We start from the raw sequence: 18,634 nt of genomic DNA, 5'->3' as shown, positions 1-18,634 counted from the left end.
AAAAAAGAATTAAAAAACTTAATTTCTAAAATAAAAATTTTAAAAAAGTGAAGGGATTAAGAAAAACAAGATTTGCCTGACCAGGCGGTGGCGCGGTGGATAGAGCGTCAGACTGGGATGCGGAGGACCCATGTTCGAGACCCCGAGGTCACCAACTTGAGCGCGGGCTCATCTGGTTTGAGCAAAGCTCACCAGCTTGGACCCAAGGTCGCTGGCTCGAGCAAGGGGTTACTTGGTCTGCTGAAGGCCCACGGTCAAGGCACATATGAGAAAGCAATCAGTGAACAACTAAGGTGCCGCAACGAAGAATTGATGCTTCTCATCTCTCTCCTGTCTGTCTGTCCCTACCTGTTCCTCTCTCTGTCTCTCTTACACACAAAAATAAGTGACTGGTTCATCTCGCAACTCCATCTCATAAGTATTCTCTTGAGATAACCATTGTCCATTATGCAACGTAAGTGCTTTACCTGTGCTTCCCATTTTAACATGCAGAGCATTAAAAATATATGCATTTGGCCTGACCAGGCAGTGGCGCAGTGGTGTAGTGAGCATTGTACTGGGATGCAGAGGACCCAGGTTCAAGAACCCAAGTTCACCAGCTTGAGCTCAGGCTCATCTGGTTTGAGCAAAGCTCACCAGCTTGGACCCATGGTTGCTGGCTCGAGCAAGGGGTTACTTGGTTTGCTGAAGGCCCGCGGTCAAGGCACATAGGAGAAAGCAATCAATGAACAACTAAGGCAGGGGTCAGAAACCTTTTTGGCTGAGAGAGCCATAAACACCACATATTTTAAAATATAATTCTGTGGCCCTGGCCGGTTGGCTCAGTGGTAGAGCGTCGGCCTGGCATGCAGAAGTCCCAGGTTCGATTCCCGGCCAGGGCACACAGGAGAAGTGTCCATCTGCTTCTCCACCCCTCCCCCTCTCCTTCCTCTCTGTCTCTCTCGAGACAGAGAAAGAGTCAGACAGGGACAGACAGGGACAGACAGACAGAAATGATGAGAGATGAGAAGCATCAATCATTAGTTTTTCGTTGCGCACTGCGACACCTTAGTTGTTCATTGATTGCTTTCTCATATGTGCCTCGACTGTGGGCCTTCAGCAGACTGAGTAACCTCTTGCTCGGGCTAGCGACCTTGGGTCCAAGCTGGTGAGCTTTGCTCAAACCAGATGAGCCCGCACTCAAGCTGGCAACCTCGGGGTCTTGAACCTGGGTCCTCCGCATCCCAGTCCAACGCTCTATCCACTGCGCCACCGCCTGGTCAGGCCTCTCTGTCTCTCTCTTACCCTCCCGCAGCGAGGCTCCATTGGAGCAGGGATGGCCGGGTGCTGGGGATGGCTCCATGGCCTCTGCCCCAGGCACTAGAGTGGCTCTGGTCGCCACGGAGCAACACCCTGGAGGGGCAGAGCATCGCCCCCTGGTGGGCAGAGCGTTGCCCCCTGGTGGGCGTGCCAGGTAGATCCCGGTTGGGCGCATGCGGGAGTCTGTCTGTCTATCCCCGTTTCCAGCTTCAGAAAAATACAAAAAAAAAAAAAATAATAAAATAAAATATTCTGTGAGAGCCATATAACGACCCGTGTACATTACGCATTATCCAATAAAAATTTGGTGTTGTCCCAGAGGACAGCTGTGATTGGCTCCAGCCACCCGCAACCATGAACATGAGCGGTAGGAAATAAATGGATTGTAATACATGAGAATGTTTTATATATTTTTTTATAATTTTGTTAATTCACTTTAGAGAAGAGATAGAGAATGAGAGAAAGAGAGAGAGAAAGGGGGGAGGAGCAGAAAGCATCAACTCCCACATGCGCATTGACCAGACAAGTGCAGGGTTTTGAACCAGCGACCTCAGCGTTCCAGGTTGACACTTGATCCACTGCGCCACCACAGGTCAGGCAAGAATGTTTTATATTTTTAACGTTATTTTTTTATTAAAGATTTGTCTGCGAGCCAGATGCAGCCATCAAAAGAGCCACAGGTTCCCAACCCCTGAACTAAGGTGTCGCAGCGAAAAACTAATGATTGATGCTTCTCATCTCTCTCCGTTCCTGTCTCTGTCCCTGTCTATCCCTGTCTCTGACTCTCCCTGTCTCTGTAAAAAATAAATAAATAAAAATAAATAAAAATATATGCATTTGGCCCTGGCCTGGTGGCTCAGTGTATAAGTCGGCCCGTGTGCCAATGTTGGTGGATTCAACTCCCGGTCAGGGCAGAGAGAAGCATTCAATGACTACACAACTAAACATGAAACAACTAAATGGAACAACGATTTGATGCTTCTCTCTCTCCCTCCCTCCCCCTTTCACATTAATAGAAAAATAATTAAAAAGATATGCATTCAAATAAAATAATGCCTGACCTGTGGTGGCGCAGTGGATGAAGCGTTGACCTGGAACACTGGGGTTGCTGGTTCGAAACCCTTGGCTTGCCTGGTCAAGGCACATATGGGAGTTGATGCTTCCTGCTCCTCCTCATCTTCTCTCTCCCTCTCTCTCCTCTCTCTATAGTAATGAGTAGATAAAATCTAAAACAAAAAAACAACAACAAATAAAATAATAAAAATATTGATTTAATAATATTTTTACTGCTTCAACAAGGTCTTTTTATGTAAAATGGATTTTTTAAGTGCATACTGGTAAAAAGTACGACTATTAATACAGTGTGCCAGTTAACCAATTTATTGCCCCTCGGCTGCAAATCCATGAATTGCTCCACTTGCTACTGGAGTAGGAACGCATACATTTCTTTGTCAGTAGAGGGCACTGGAGTGACACAAAGCAGAAGTTTCTCCTGGTTCCTCTGGGTTTGTTTTTCTTCCTCTAACTGTCAAGCAGCAGGGTACAGGACACCTGTACCTTGGTGGCATTCGACCTTCGCCTTGCCAGCCCAGCCCAGGGTTCCTCATCTGAAAGACTTAGCACACCAGCACCCCAATGGGAGGGTTTCCAGCTTGTGGTTCCCTGGCCACCAGCCTCAGCCTGATGGCTAGGGACCAGCTCCGGCATGGGGCGACCCAGCAAGTTGACCCACCAACCACTGAGCTGCAGCCACACCTCTTCAGTGAGGCCTGAATCCCGGCTTTGGGAGGGCTCTCCCTCTCAAGGTCGTTCTTTCCGCGGGTATTCTCTCTCAGCTCTTAGTACTTTGTAGAGTTCTCTTTTATTCACACTGACTAGTAGTCCCTATACATTTGTTATCTTCAAACTTCCCTGTTTAAATTACTGTGTGCTTTCTGCGTCATGATTTGATCCTGATAGATACAGAATTAGTACCAAGAGTGTCACTAAGAGACAGACCCACGAGAATGGGATTATGGGATTGGTTTGGTCATACCCTTGGGTCTGAGCACTATGCTGAGCTCCTTGACAATGGGAAATGGGATATTGGTGATTAGGACATGCAGTAGCATCGCAGTTAATTTTTTTTTTTTTTTTTTTTTTTTAGTTTATTCATTTTTAGACAGAAGAGAGAGACAGGGGGGAGGAGCTGGGAGCATCAACTCCCATATGTTCCTTGACCAGGCAAGCCCAGGGTTTCGAACCGGCAACCTCAGCATTTCCAGGTCGACGTTTTATCCACTGCGCCACCACAGGTCCAAAGCGCATCACAGTTAATTAAGCTACCACCTGTGGCTTATTTTGATAAAAGTACTAACTAAAGCACCTGCCTTGGGAGCCCAAGTGACTGCTAGACTGATAGGCCAGTAATGATGACCATGAGAACTGTGGTATGGGATGGGTCTTCGAAGTGCACTGCATTGTTTACAGAGAGAATTACAGCCCCTGGTCCTCTCTCAGCTCATGTCCCAATGTCAGAAACAGGGAGCTTTCATAACAGCCCGAAAAGGATCTATTACTTGTCACAGCCACAGTACTGATTTTGCTTAAAATCAAAACCAAAACTATGGGGAGGAGTTCTGTTTCCAGCCAAGTTGGAGTAACAGAGACCCTTCCAAGAAAAAGTAAAATTCCTTTTTTTCACAGCGTACATGATCACATATATAAAGTCCAATAAAATCTGCAAAAAATGCCTGACCTGTGGTGGCGCAGTGGATAAAGCATCGACCTGGAACACTGAGGTTGGAAACTTTGCACTTGTCTGGTCGAGGTACATATGGGAGTTGATGCTTCCTGCTCCTCTCCCCTTTCTCTCTCTCTCTTTCTCATTTTCTCTCCTCTCTAAAATGAGTAAATAAAAATTAAAATCTGCAAAAAATGCTATTAGAACGAATAAGTTTGGCATGGTTGTAGAATATATCAATATACAAAAATAAATTTATTTCTATATTCTAGCCAGAAGTGATTGAAAATTAAAATTTGAAACTACCATTTATAATAGCATCAAAAATATTAATTATTTAGGTATGAATCTATTAAAAGGTGTGAAAGAAATGTACACTGAGAACTACAAAATATGTCTGAAATTTAAAATAGATAATCTCACTAAACCAAGAGCTGTGCTTTGTTCCTGGACTGGGCGCCTCAGCATTATCAAGATAGCAGTTCTTCCCAAACTGAACACTGTAATCCCCAACGAAATCCCAGCAGACCTGGGACTTGTAGAAATTAACAACTATTTCTAAAATGTATATGGAAATGTAAAGGACTAAAATAGTCAAAGCAACTCTGAAAAAGAGCAAAGTAGAGGGCTGCCACTACAGTAATTCAAGTATAACTATAAAGCTAGAGTAATCAAACCAGTGTAGTCTTGTTGTAAAGACAACTAAATTAATCAGTGAGATAGGAAGTCCCGAAATAAACACACACATAAGCATACAAATGATTTTTGACAAAGGCACTAATGCAATGCAGTGGAGAAAGGATAGCCTTTTCAATAAATGGTACTAGAATAAGCTATCCATATGCAAACAACAAAACAAAAAAAAGACTTTGAACTTATACTTCAGGCTCTATTTAAAAAGTAACCTGAAGCCTGACCAGGCGGTGGCACAGTGGATAGAGCGTCGGACTGGGATGCAGAGGACCTGGGTTCGAGACCCCGAGGTCGCCAGCTTGAGCGCGGGCTCATCTGGTTTGAGCAAAAAGCCCACCAGCTTGAACCCAAGATCACTGGCTCCAGCAAGGGGCCCGTGGTCAAGGCACATATGAGAAAGCAACCAATGAACAACTAAGGTGTAGCAACGCGCAATGAAAAACTAATGATTGATGCTTCTCATCTCTCTCCGTTCCTTTCCATCCCTTTCTCTGACTCACTCTCTGTCTCTGTAAAAAATAAATAAATTTTAAAAAAAAAGTAACCTGAAAAGGATTAAAGACCTTAATTTAAAACTAAAACTATGAGCCTGACCAGGCGGTAGAGCAATGGATAGAGCATCGGACTGGGACGCAAAAGACCCAGGTTCAAAACCCCGAGGTTGCCGGCTTGAGCACAGCTCACTAGGTTGAGCACGGTGTTGCCAGCTTGAGCGTTAGATCATAGACATGACCCCGTGGTCGCTGGCTTGAAGCCCAAGGTTGCTGGCTTGAGCAAGGCATCACTTGCTCTGCTGTAACTCCCAGGTCAAGACACATATGAGAAAGCAATCAATGAACATCTAAGGAGCCACAATGGAGAACTGATGCTTTTCATCTTTCTCCCTTCCTGTCTGTCTGTCTGTCCCTATCTGTCCCATTCTCTGACTCTGTCTAAACAAAACTAAAACTATGAAACTTCTAAGAAGAAAACAGAGGGGAAAATCTTTGAATTAGGCAAAGATTTGTTACGTTCAACACCAAAAAGACAGTTCATGAAAGAACAAATGTGGCCCTGGCCGGTTGGCTCAGCGGTAGAGCGTCGGCCTAGCGTGCGGAGGACCCGGGTTCGATTCCCGGCCAGGGCACATAGGAGAAGCGCCCATTTGCATCTCCACCCCTCCGCCGCGCCTTCCTCTCTGTCTCTCTCTTCCCCTCCCGCAGCCAAGGCTCCACTGGAGCAAAAGATGGCCCGGGCGCTGGGGATGGCTCTGTGGCCTCTGCCCCAGGCGCTAGAGTGGCTCTGGTCGCAATATGGCAACACCCAGGAGGGTCGCAACATGGCGACGCCCAGGATGGGCAGAGCATCGCCCCCTGGTGGGCAGAGCGTCGCCCCTGGTGGGCGTGCCGGGTGGATCCCGGTCGGGTGCATGCGGGAGTCTGTCTGACTGTCTCTCCCTGTTTCCAGCTTCAGAAAAATGAAAAAAAAAAAAAAAAAAAAAAGAAAGAACAAATGTATAAATTGGGTTTCATTAAAATTAAAAATATATATATGCTTTCCAAAGGCATATATATATATATTTTTTTTTAGCTAGAGATCTATATAGAAAGAGGGACAGATAGGGTCAGACAGAAAGGGAGAGAGATGAGAAGCATCAACTCGTAGTGTCTGCACTTTAGTTGTTCATTGATTGCTTCTCATATGTGCCTTAACTAGGGGGCTCCAGCTGAGCCAGTGACCACTTGCTCAAGCCAGAGACCTTGAGCTCAAGCCAGCAACCATGGGGTCATATCTATGATCCCACGCTCAGGATGGTGACCCCATACTCAGGCTGGTAACCTCGGGGTTTTGAACATAGGTCCTCAGCGTCCTGGGTTGATGCTCTATCCACTTGGCTTCCACCTGGTTAGGTTCAAAGGCACTCTTTTTTTTTTTACACAGAGGGATAGACAGACAGGAATGGAGAGAGATGACAAGCATCAATCATGTTTTTCGTTGATACCTTAGTTGTTCATTGATTGCTTTCTCATATGTGCCTTGACCGTAGGGCTACAGCAGACCGAGTAACCCCTTGCTGAAGCTAGCGACCTTGGGTCCAAGCTGGTGAGCTTTGCTCAAACCAGATGATCCCGCGCTCAAGCTGGCGACCTCAGGATCTTTTTTTTTTTTTTAATCTTTTTTTTAAATTTAATTTTATTTATTTTTAGAGAGGAGAGAGAGACAGAGAGGGAGAGAGAGGAGAGAGAGACAGAGAGAGAGAAGGGGGGAGGAGCTGGAAGCATCAACTCCCATATGTGCCTTGACCAGGCAAGCCCAGGGTTTCGAACCGGCGGCCTCAGCATTTCCAGGTCGACGCTTTATCCACTGCGCCACCACAGGTCAGGCGACCTCAGGATCTTGAACCTGAGTCCTCCGCATCCCAATCCAACGTTCTATCCACTGTGCCACCGCCTGGTCAGGCTCAAAGGCACTCTTAAAAGAAAGAAGAGATAAGCTATTGACTAGGATAAAACCTTTGCAAAGCATATGCCTTATTTAGAATGAAGAATTCTTAAAACTCAACAATAGAAAGCAAACAACAGAATTAAAATATGGGCAAGGCCCTGGCCGGTTGGCTCAGCGGTAGAGCGTCGGCCTAGCGTGCGGAGGACCCGGGTTCGATTTCCGGCCAGGGCACACAGGAGAAGCGTCCATTTGCTTCTCCACCCCTCCGCCGCGCTTTCCTCTCTGTCTCTCTCTTCCCCTCCCGCAGCCAAGGCTCCATTGGAGCAAAGATGGCCCGGGCGCTGGGGATGGCTCTGTGGCCTCTGCCTCAGGCGCTAGAGTGGCTCTGGTCGCAATATGGCGACGCCCAGGATGGGCAGAGCATCGCCCCCTGGTGGGCAGAGCATCGCCCCTGGTGGGCGTGCCGGGTGGATCCCGGTCGGGCGCATGCGGGAGTCTGTCTGACTGTCTCTCCCTGTTTCCAGCTTCAGAAAAATGAAAAAAAAAAAAAAAAAAAAAGAAAGAACAAATGTATAAATTGGGTTTCATTAAAATTAAAAAAATATATATGCTTTCCAAAGGCATATATATATATATATATTTTTTTTTTTTTTAGCTAGAGATCTATATAGAAAGAGGGACAGATAGGGTCAGACAGAAAGGGAGAGAGATGAGAAGCATCAACTCGTAGTGTCTGCACTTTAGTTGTTCATTGATTGCTTCTCATATGTGCCTTAACTAGGGGGCTCCAGCTGAGCCAGTGACCACTTGCTCAAGCCAGAGACCTTGAGCTCAAGCCAGCAACCATGGGGTCATATCTATGATCCCACGCTCAGGATGGTGACCCCATACTCAGGCTGGTAACCTCGGGGTTTTGAACATAGGTCCTCAGCGTCCTGGGTTGATGCTCTATCCACTTGGCTTCCACCTGGTTAGGTTCAAAGGCACTCTTTTTTTTTTTACACAGAGGGATAGACAGACAGGAATGGAGAGAGATGACAAGCATCAATCATGTTTTTCGTTGATACCTTAGTTGTTCATTGATTGCTTTCTCATATGTGCCTTGACCGTAGGGCTACAGCAGACCGAGTAACCCCTTGCTGAAGCTAGCGACCTTGGGTCCAAGCTGGTGAGCTTTGCTCAAACCAGATGATCCCGCGCTCAAGCTGGCGACCTCAGGATCTTTTTTTTTTTTTTAATCTTTTTTTTAAATTTAATTTTATTTATTTTTAGAGAGGAGAGAGAGACAGAGAGGGAGAGAGAGGAGAGAGAGACAGAGAGAGAGAAGGGGGGAGGAGCTGGAAGCATCAACTCCCATATGTGCCTTGACCAGGCAAGCCCAGGGTTTCGAACCGGCGGCCTCAGCATTTCCAGGTCGACGCTTTATCCACTGCGCCACCACAGGTCAGGCGACCTCAGGATCTTGAACCTGAGTCCTCCGCATCCCAATCCAACGTTCTATCCACTGTGCCACCGCCTGGTCAGGCTCAAAGGCACTCTTAAAAGAAAGAAGAGATAAGCTATTGACTAGGATAAAACCTTTGCAAAGCATATGCCTTATTTAGAATGAAGAATTCTTAAAACTCAACAATAGAAAGCAAACAACAGAATTAAAATATGGGCAAGGCCCTGGCCGGTTGGCTCAGCGGTAGAGCGTCGGCCTAGCGTGCGGAGGACCCGGGTTCGATTTCCGGCCAGGGCACACAGGAGAAGCGTCCATTTGCTTCTCCACCCCTCCGCCGCGCTTTCCTCTCTGTCTCTCTCTTCCCCTCCCGCAGCCAAGGCTCCATTGGAGCAAAGATGGCCCGGGCGCTGGGGATGGCTCTGTGGCCTCTGCCTCAGGCGCTAGAGTGGCTCTGGTCGCAATATGGCGACGCCCAGGATGGGCAGAGCATCGCCCCCTGGTGGGCAGAGCATCGCCCCTGGTGGGCGTGCTGGGTGGATCCCGGTCGGGCGCATGCGGGAGTCTGTCTGACTGTCTCTCCCTGTTTCCAGCTTCAGAAAAATGAAAAAAAAAAAAAAAAAAAAAAAAAAGAATAAAATATGGGCAAAAGGTTTGAACAAATACTTCACCAATAAGATATTGATGGCTAATAAGCACATAAAAAGATGGTTTAATTGCAAATTAAAACCACACTGAGGGCCCTGGCCGGTTGACTCAGCGGTAGAGCGTCGGCCTAGCGTGTGGAGGACCCGGGTTCGATTCCCGGCCAGGGCACATAGGAGAAGCGCCCATTTGCTTCTCCACCCCTCCGCCGCGCCTTCCTCTCTGTCTCTCTCTTCCCCTCCCGCAGCCAAGGCTCCATTGGAGCAAAAGATGGCCTGGGCGCTGGGGATGGCTCTGTGGCCTCTGCCCCAGGTGCTAGAGTGGCTCTGGTCGCAATATGGCGACACCCAGGAGGGTCGCAACATGGCGACGCCCAGGATGGGCAGAGCATCGCCCCCTGGTGGGCAGAGCGTCGCCCCTGGTGGGCGTGCCGGGTGGATCCCGGTCGGGCGCATGCGGGAGTCTGTCTGACTGTCTCTCCCTGTTTCCAGCTTCAGAAAAATGAAAAAAAAAAAAAAAGAAAAAACCACACTGAGGGCCTGACCTGTGGTGGTGCAGGGGATAAAGCATCAACCTGGAATACTGATGTCACCAGTTCGAAACTCTGGGCTTACCTGGTCAACACACATATGGGAGTTGATGCTTCCTGCTCCTCTCCCCTTCTCTTTTTTTCTTCCCCTCTCTAAAATTAATAAAATGAATAAATTTTAAAAAATGCATTGAGTGTCTGACCTGTGATGGCATAGAGTGTCAACCTGGAATGCTGAGGTTGCAGGTTCGAAACTCGTTCAAGGCACATATGAGAAGCAGTAATAAGTTGATGCTTCCCACCTATCCCGCATGCCTTTCTCTCTCTCTTAAAAAAATAAAAAATAAATAAAATCTTAAAACACACACTGAGGCCCTGGCCAGTTAGCTCAGTCAGTTAGAGCATCATCCTGAAACACCAAGATTGCAGGTTTGATCCCCAATTAGGGTACATATAGGAATCAACCAATGAATGCACAACTAAGTGGAACAACAAATGAGTGCCTCTTTCTCTTCCTCCCTCCCTCCCTCCCTCTCTCTGTCTCTAAAAACAATTAAAAAATTTAAACCACAGTGAGTTGGGTACTACAAATATTGGGGAAGGGTGGCAGGACACTTTACAAAGCATATGATTGTCCAATCACTATGTTGTACCCCTGAAACAAATACAAAATAATATTGAATGTAAACTCTGATTTAAATTAAAAAATTTTGCCTGACCAGGCGGTGGCGTAGTGGATAGAGCATTGGACTGGGATGCAGAGGACCCAGGTTTGAGATCCTGAGGTCACCAGCTTGAGCGCAGGCTCATCTGGTTTGAGCAAAGTTTACCAGCTTGGACCCAAGGTTGCTGGCTCAAGCAAGGGGTTACTCGGTCTGCTGAAGGCCCACAGTCAAGGCACATATGAGGGGGTATCAATGAACAACTAAGGTGTTGCAATGAGAAGCTGGTGGTTGATGCTTCTCATCTCTCTCCATTCCTGTCTGTCCCTATCTATCCCTCTCTCTGACTCTCTGTCTCTGTAAAAAAAAAAAAAAAAAATTTAATTGAAATACCACTCTAGGCCTTGGCTGGTTGGCTCAGCGGTAGAGCGTCGGCCTGGCGTGCGGCGGACCCGGGTTCCATTCCTGGCCAGGGCACATAGGAGAAGCGCCCATTTGCTTCTCCACCCTCCCCTCCTTCCTCTCTGTCTCTCTCTTCCCCTCCCGCAGCCAAGGCTCCATTGGAGCAAAAATGGCCCGGGCACTGGGGATGGCTCCTTGGCCTCTGCCCCAGGCGCTAGAGTGGCTCTGGTCGCAGCAGAGCGACTCCCCGGAGGGGCAGAGCATCGCCCCCTGGTGGGCAGAGCTTCGCCCCTGGTGGGCGTGCTGGGTGGATCCCGGTCGGGCGCATGCGGGAGTCTGTCTGACTGTCTCTCCCCGTTTCCAGCTTCCGAAAAATACAAAAAAATAAATAATAAATAAAAATAGAAATACCACTCTATATGAGAATATCTAAACTCTGAAGGTTGACCATAACAAGTGTTGGCAAGGATGTGGAGCAACTGGGACTCTCATACACTGTGGGTAAAAACAATATGGCAGTTTCTTTTTTTTTTTTTTTTTTTTTGCATTTTTCCGAAACTGGAAACGAGGAGGCAGTCAGACTCCCACATGCGCCCAACCGGATCCACCTGGCATGCCCACCAGGGGGCGATGCTCTGCCCCTCTGGGGCGTTGCTCTGTTGCATCCAGAGCCATCCTAGCGCCTGAGGCAGAGGCCACAGAGTCATCCTCAGCGCCAGGGCAAACTTTGCTCCAATGGAGCCTTGGCTGCAGGAGGGGAAGAGACAGAGAGGAAGGAGAGGGGGAGGGGTGGAGAAGCAGATAGGCACTTCTCCTGTGTGCCCTGGCCGGAAATTGAACCCGAGACTCCTGCATGCCAGGCCGACACTCTACCACTGAGCCAATCGGCCAGGGCCAATATGGCAGTTTCTGAAAAAGTTAAATATATACCTACCATTTATTTGATCCAGCTATTGTGATTAAGGTATTTATCCAAGAGAAGAGGAAATATATGTCTATTTAAAGATTTGTACATGAAGGTTCATATAAACTTTATTTGTAATAACCAAAAAACTGGAAACAACCCAAAATGTCCATCAACAGGTGAATGGATAAACACACTCTGATATACTTGTAACATGCTACTCTACAATAAAAAGGAGTGGACTACTGATACAACAACATGGATGAATAAGCTATTCAGTGAGGGAAGTCCAACCAAGAGTTCAAACTGCATGATTCCATGGATGAAGAACTCTAGAATATTGTATGTGAAACACTGAACTCTATTTAAAATACACATAAGAAAGTGTCTAGGGTGAAGTTAACTTGAAAATGCATTTTTAAAAAGTGACCGATTGCCTGACCTGTGGTGGCGCAGTGGATAAAGCGTCGACCTGGAAATGCTGAGGTTACTGGTTCGAAACCCTGGGCTTGCCTGGTCAAGGCACATATGGGAGTTGATGCTTCCAGCTCCTCCCCCTCTTCTCTCTTTCTGTCTCTCCCCTCTCTCCCCTCTTTCTCTCCTCTCTAAAAAAATTAATTAATTAAAAAAAGTGACCGATTGCCTGACCAGGCGGTGGCGCACTGGATAGAGTGTTGGACTGGGATGCAGAGGACCCAGGTTCGAGACCCCGAGGTCGCCAGCTTGGGCGCAGACTCATCTGGCTTGAGCAAGGCTCACCAACTTGGACCCAAGGTTGCTGGCTCAAGCAAGGGGTTACTCGGTCTGCTGAAGGCCCGCGGTCAAGGCACATATGAGAAAGCAATCAGTGAACAACTAAGGAGTCACAACGAGAAACTGATGGTTGATGCTTCTTGTCTCTCTCCGTTCCTGTCTGTCTGTCCCTATCTATCCCTCTCTCTGACTCTCTGTCTCTGTAAAAAAAATTTTTTTAAATAAATAAAAATAAATGACCAATTCAAACATCCATAGAGTGGATAGATGGATAGCTATGTGATAAGACAAGTATAGTAAAATGTTAATGATAGAATCCTATTCAGCATAAATTTCTCTCAAACATTTTGTATTTTTGAAAAATTTTATAATAAACATTTTGGGGAAAATGGGTAGGACAATAGGTTTGAATGGCTATTTCTTTTTTTTTTTTTTCTTTTTTCTTTTTTTACAGAGACAAAGCTAGAGTCAGAGAGAGGAATAGATAGGAACAGACAGGAATGGAGAGAGATGACAAGCATTAATCACCAGTTTTTCGTTGTGACACCTCAGTTGTTCATTGATTGCTTTCTCATATGTGCCTTGACCGCGGGCCTTTAGCAGACCAAGTAACCCCTTGCTCAAGCCAGCGACCTTGGGTCCAAGCTGGTGAGCTTTGCTCAAACCAGATGAGCCCGTGCTCAAGCTGGTGACCTCGGGGTCTTGAACCTGGGTCCTCCGCATCCCAGTCCAACACTATCCACTGTGCCACCACTTGGTCAGACTGAATGGCTATTTCTGTTAACCACAGGATCCAAATGAGGATGTCAAGTAGGTGCTTGGATATTTAAGCATAAAGTTCAGAATACAGATTATGACTTGAGATATACATTAGTGAGCCACAGGGTTTAGATCAGAGGTTGGAAAACTATAGCCTGCAGGCCAGATCTAGTCTACTGCCTATTTTTGTATGACTATGAACTAAGAATGGCTTTTACACTTTTAATTGGTTGAAAAAGATCAAAAGTATGACCTGTGAGGCCCTGGCCATTTGGCTCAGTGGTAGAGCATCGGCCCAGCCTATGGATGTCCTGGGTTCAATTCACAGTCAAGGCACACAGGAGAAGCAACCGTCTGCTTCTCTGTCCCTCCCCCTCCCCTCCCCCTTCTCTCTCTCTCTTCCCCTCCTGCAGCCATGGCTTGGCTGGTTCAGTGCATCTGCTCTGTGCACCCAGGATGGCTCGTGGCCTCCACCTCAGTGCCTGGTTCCACAGCAACAGAGCAATACCCCAGATGGGCAGAGCATCGCAGGGTCAGGGGTTTGCTGGGTGGATCCCAGTCCAGGCGCATGCAGGAGTCTGTCTCTGCTTCCCCTCCTTTCACTAAATTAAAAAAAAAAAGACATGAAAATTATATGAAAGTCAAACTTAAGCATCTAAAGTTTCACCAGAATACACCAGTGCCCATTAGTTTACACACTGTCCATTGCAGCTATTGAGCTACAGCAGCAGAATTAAAAAGTTGGGCTAGGGACTAGTTATGCTGGCACTCTCTTCACTTCAAACTTCTGCAATGGGCACTGCAAATAACAATGACACAGTTTAACATGGTAGTGTTTCAAGTGCCACGCATATTACTATACTGTGACTTTTTTTAAAAATTACCATTCATATCCATCATGTCAAAATAAGAAAAGTGGCACTCGTGTAAATTATTTTTTCCATCAAATTAGATAGCAGAGGATTGTGTTTATTTAATAACACCATTGGTGTGTTAGATGATACAATGATCTTACCAAATTAAGCACTTACCATAATATCCCTAAATTATAAGAAAGCAACAGTCAGAAAATTTAAATTAGAATATTTTACTACAGCAGAATTTCTTCACAAAAATGAAAAATAGAGGCTGCAATCAAGTTCAAGTAGCTCATTTGCTAACCAGACAAGGAAACGTATTTACTGAGAGTGAGTTCATTAAATCACATTCAATTGCAGTAGCCAAAGAAACGTGTTCAGAGAAAATAAAACTAGTTTAACTGACCAGCAGTGGTGCAGTGGATAAAGCATTGACCTGGAACACTGAGGTTGCTGGTTCAAAACCCTGGGCTTCCTGGTCGAGGTACATATGGGAGTTGATACTTCCTGCTCCTCCCCCCTTCTCTATCTCCTCTCTAAAATGAGGTTTTTAAAAACTTAAGACTATTATCCACTAAGTGAGGACAGTTGCTCAAAGAGTCGAAATTGATAATTTAAAAACAGGTAAATGCTATCAAGTGTTTTTTCTTGGCTCTTTATGATTTAGATGTTACCAGTATTGTTAGTGTTATCTGAGGAACCAACAATGAGTGTTAAGTGCCTCAAGAATTAGCCTCTAATGAATAGTCCGGTGGAATAACTACAGGAAAAAGTATTTTTAAAGACCTTGAGAAAACACTAGTTCAATACAAACTGAAGTGGAATCTGCTAAGATGTGTTACAACCAATGCTGGTAAAAATATACATGGAGTGGCCTGACCAGGCAGTGGTCCAGTGGATAGTGCATCATTCTGAAGCACAAAGGTTGATGGTTTGATCCCCCGTCAGGGCACATACAAGAATAGATCAATGTTCTTCTTGCTCTCTCCCTTCCTTTCTTGCTTAAATCAATAAATACAAATTTAAAATAAGTTGACTGTTAACATGATTTGAAAGGTCAAAACTATATGAAAAGGTATATTCAATAAAGTTTGCCCTTGCCCCAATGGCTTCCTTCAAGAATGTAACCCCGGCCCTGGTTGATTAGCTCACTGGTAGAGCGTTGTAATGTCCTAGGCTTGATTACCAGTCAGGGCACACAGGAGGAACCATTTGCTTCTCCACCTCTCCCCCTCCTGCAGCCATGGCTCCATTGGCTCCAGCAAGTTGTCCTCCCCAGAATGACTTCCTGGGCTCCACCTCAGGTGCTAAAAATAGCTCAGTTGCCAAGCAACAGAACAATGCCCTAGATGGGCAGAGCCTCTCCCCATGGGGGCTTGCAGGTGGATCCCATGGGGGTGGGGGGACATATGCTGGAGTCTGTCTGCTTCCTCTGCTCTTAATTAAAAAAAAATAATAACCCAAACAACTTATCCTTTGTTTTCCCTACTCCTCATATGTAACCAGGTATTAATTTTTGTTATTAGTTTTGTCCTTCCTGAGTTTTTCTTTACAAAAATTTATTTTTCTACTCATTGAGAGGAGGGGAGTCAGAGAGACACCCACATGTGCCCCAGGATCCACCTTACAAGTCCACTAGGGAGCGATGTTCTGCCCATCTGGGGCATTGCTCTGTTGCTTAGCAACCATGCTCTTAGGGCCTGAGGCAGAGGCCATAAAGCCATCCTCAGTGCCTGGGCCAACTTGCTCCAACCGAGCCATGGCTGCAGGAGAGAAAGAGAAAGAAGCGAGAGGGGGGAGGGGTGGAGAAGCAAATAGCCATTCTACTGTGTGCCCTGACCAGGAATAGAACCCAGGACATCCACACGCCAGGCTGACGCTCTACCACTGAGCCAACCTGCCAGGGCATAGAGACACATTTTTCTTATTTCTTGTATGAAAGGTAGCACAGTTTATACTCTTTGAATTTCACTTTCTTCACTTAACAATATATCATGAAAATCACTCTATATCAAATCCATGATATAACTTCTAAATTACATATAAGACACTTCACTCATCTACCAATTGAATGACTGTATGCCAGGCACTAAGCTAGATGATAGGGAAAGGACTAAAATACAATCCTTTAATGACCTTAGCCTCCGGTGGAAAGGAGAGCCACATGAAACCATCTCAGTGCTCTGAGCGTCCAGAGGAGGGAGTCAATAACAGGATGTTCAAAGAGACTGACAACTGAGCTTGAAGAATGAGAAAGTAGGTGACAAAACAGTATGTACAAAGGCAGAGCTGAGTAAGGGCAAGGCATGTTGTGGAAATGGAAGTTTAATGGGACTAAAACAATTGAGTGTGGGAGCAGGATGTAGCTGCGGGAGACAGGGGTGCCCACAGTGAGGTTGAAGAGGTGGCATGGCACCAGGAGGTACAGGTAATGCTAGGAAAAATCTGGACTGTGTTACTTAGGCATCCAGGACACATGGTCTTTAAAATACCACTGGAATGCATTCACTTCACAAGTATTTAATTGGCTGCTTGCAATAGGCCAGGTACTGCAGAAGGAGCAGTAAGAGTAGATCCGAACCCTTGGAGAGCAAGAAGACAGAATTTAAGGAGCTCTTAGATAAAGTGGGGGACGTTGCTGGGCAAGTACACAGGAAGGGAGCCAAACACACATGAAGCTAGGAGTGAATGAATACTCCCCAAAGAGCAAGGCAGACTTTTATTTGGGTGTGTGTTTGAGGGAGGAGTGTTTGGGGACAGTTCCTATGCTACTGTCTGGAGTGAAGAGAGACCGAAATACTAAAATTTTCTCTGGGACTAAGATCACAGACCCATCACTGCTTCACTCCTTTCTGCATGTAGCAATGAGTAATCCTTTAAAAATAGAAATCTGGTCTCTTTTGTTTCCTGCAAAAAACTCCCCACTGCTTTCAGGATATAGTCTGTCTCTTAAAAATCTGTCCCAGGTTACTTACCTATCCAGTTTCATTTTTTAAAACCTGCTCCCTCTTTAATTTTATTCTCTTAGCTTGTTGCATCCTATTCCTCCTGCCTAGAAATCCATCGCCCAACACTTGTTTAGGTGTTCACTCCTATTTGCTTTCATAGTGTCCAGTGCTCCACCTAATGTTACTAGCTTGAACTCCCTGAGGGCATAAAGTGGTTTAATTACAGTCCTATCCAGAGCATCTAGCCTAATGTCCTAATGGCCAACTAATTTTAAATGAATGAAGGTTGTCTTTACTGCAGAATTAGGTGGAGCATTTTCAACTGGACCTAGAAACTTTGGCCTTCAAACAGTCTCTTTATTACTACAATTTAAGGGTTCATTCTAGTGCTTGGAAAAACAAACCACTTAGGACTAAATTATTAAAAGTTTCAAATAATTTGTGATTGGGCTAGGTTTACTGCAAAGATCGGCGTGCTCAAACTGACAATTCCGAAACCCCACTAGTCTTTAATTTAAAAGATAAAATGTCGAGAATAGCTTCACCTGAAACCTATCACCCGCCCAACAAGCCGCCCGTCTAGTCCATGAGCTTTTTTTTTTGCACAATGACCCCGCCCACGGAGAGGAGGGGCAGATGGCGGAAGAACTGCACGCTACGTCGTGACACCTCACATACTGCGGAGGCATCCCAACCTACGCCGGGGGCGTGGGCGGAGCGGCCGGTTCTTCCTTCCTCTCTGCTTCCTCGGCTCCTCCCCCCGCGCTTCACACGCTCATTGTGAAGCGACAGCGGCTGGCAGCCTCCGGGGCTGCTAGAGAACTACAGACCCTAAATCCTTGGCGCGCGTGAGCGCCCGCGCTGCTCCGCCCCCACCCGAAAGACTAGGGGCGCGAGGTTCACCTTTCTTTATTCTCTTCTGCCGCCGGCCTAACCGCCCCGGCGCGCGCCGAGACCACGCCGGCGCTCCCCCGCCCCTCCCCCTTCGGGAGCTCCCGCCCGCGCGCTCCTCCCCCTCCTCCCCTTTCCCCGGCGACGCGCACGCGCGCCAGCCCGGCTCGCGCCCTCTCGCTTTCCTCCGGCCCGCGAGACCCCCTCCCCTTCCGCCTCGCGGCGCTTCCTCGCGCCGCGATCTTCTCTAGCCACCCCCGACACCGCGGGCCTCCCCACCGCCCGCCAACGGCGGGCCCCCAGCTTCCCGATCCCCTTCGCTTCCCGCGCTGTCCGCCGGGGGCCTAGCCCCGGCCTCCTCTTCCCTCCCTTCCCACTAATTCCCCTTCCGGACGCTGCCATCATGTTGAAGCCTCAGCCGCCACAACAGACCTCCCAGCCCCAACAGCCGCCCCCCACGCAACAGGCCGTGGCCCGCCGGCCTCCCGGAGGCACCAGCCCTCCCAACGGTGGCCTCCCGGGCTCCCTGGCCTCCACCTCGGCTCCCCCAGGGCCTCCCGCTGCCGCTTCCCCCTGCCTGGGGCCTGTAGCCGCTGCCGGGAGCGGGCTCCGCCGGGGAGCCGAGGGCATCTTGGCTCCGCAGCCGCCGCCGCAGCATCAGGAGAGACCAGGGCCAGCGGCCATCGGCAGCGCCAGGTGAGGAGG

General features: G+C 47.3%; 1 protein-coding gene and 1 long non-coding RNA gene across 23 annotated transcripts in view; one reads left to right on the top strand and one right to left on the bottom strand.

The window, feature by feature from the left end:
* Positions 1-1,325: 1,325 nt before the first annotated feature.
* LOC136334817 (uncharacterized) overlaps positions 1,326-18,634 on the bottom strand; it is a 17,731-nt gene continuing 422 nt past the window's right edge. Inside the window, exons 1-3 of one of the 2 annotated variants that reach the window (XR_010731221.1) lie at positions 9,839-9,908; positions 4,037-4,179; positions 1,326-2,525 (exon numbers count right to left, since the gene is read on the bottom strand). This is a non-coding gene — a long non-coding RNA (uncharacterized lncRNA). Of the gene's footprint in view, positions 2,526-4,036; positions 4,180-9,838; positions 9,909-18,634 lie in introns of those variants that run through there. The other variant, XR_010731220.1, reaches the window with a different exon arrangement.
* ATXN2L (ataxin 2 like) overlaps positions 18,013-18,634 on the top strand; it is a 17,433-nt gene continuing 16,811 nt past the window's right edge. For 6 of the 21 annotated variants that reach the window (XR_010731218.1, XM_066275538.1, XM_066275530.1 and 3 more), the window contains exon 1: positions 18,043-18,625. Coding sequence is in view for 20 of the 21 variants with exons in the window: in XM_066275538.1 (XP_066131635.1) it covers positions 18,333-18,625 (293 nt within the window). In the remaining variant the exon portion in view is untranslated. Of the gene's footprint in view, positions 18,626-18,634 lie in introns of all 21 variants that reach the window. The other 15 variants (XM_066275535.1, XM_066275533.1, XM_066275537.1 and 12 more) reach the window with 6 other exon arrangements.

Source organism: Saccopteryx bilineata, chromosome 4, assembly GCF_036850765.1.
Source record: "Saccopteryx bilineata isolate mSacBil1 chromosome 4, mSacBil1_pri_phased_curated, whole genome shotgun sequence".
Lineage (NCBI taxonomy): Eukaryota > Metazoa > Chordata > Mammalia > Chiroptera > Emballonuridae > Saccopteryx > Saccopteryx bilineata.
This window is presented reverse-complemented; position numbering and strand designations above follow the sequence as displayed.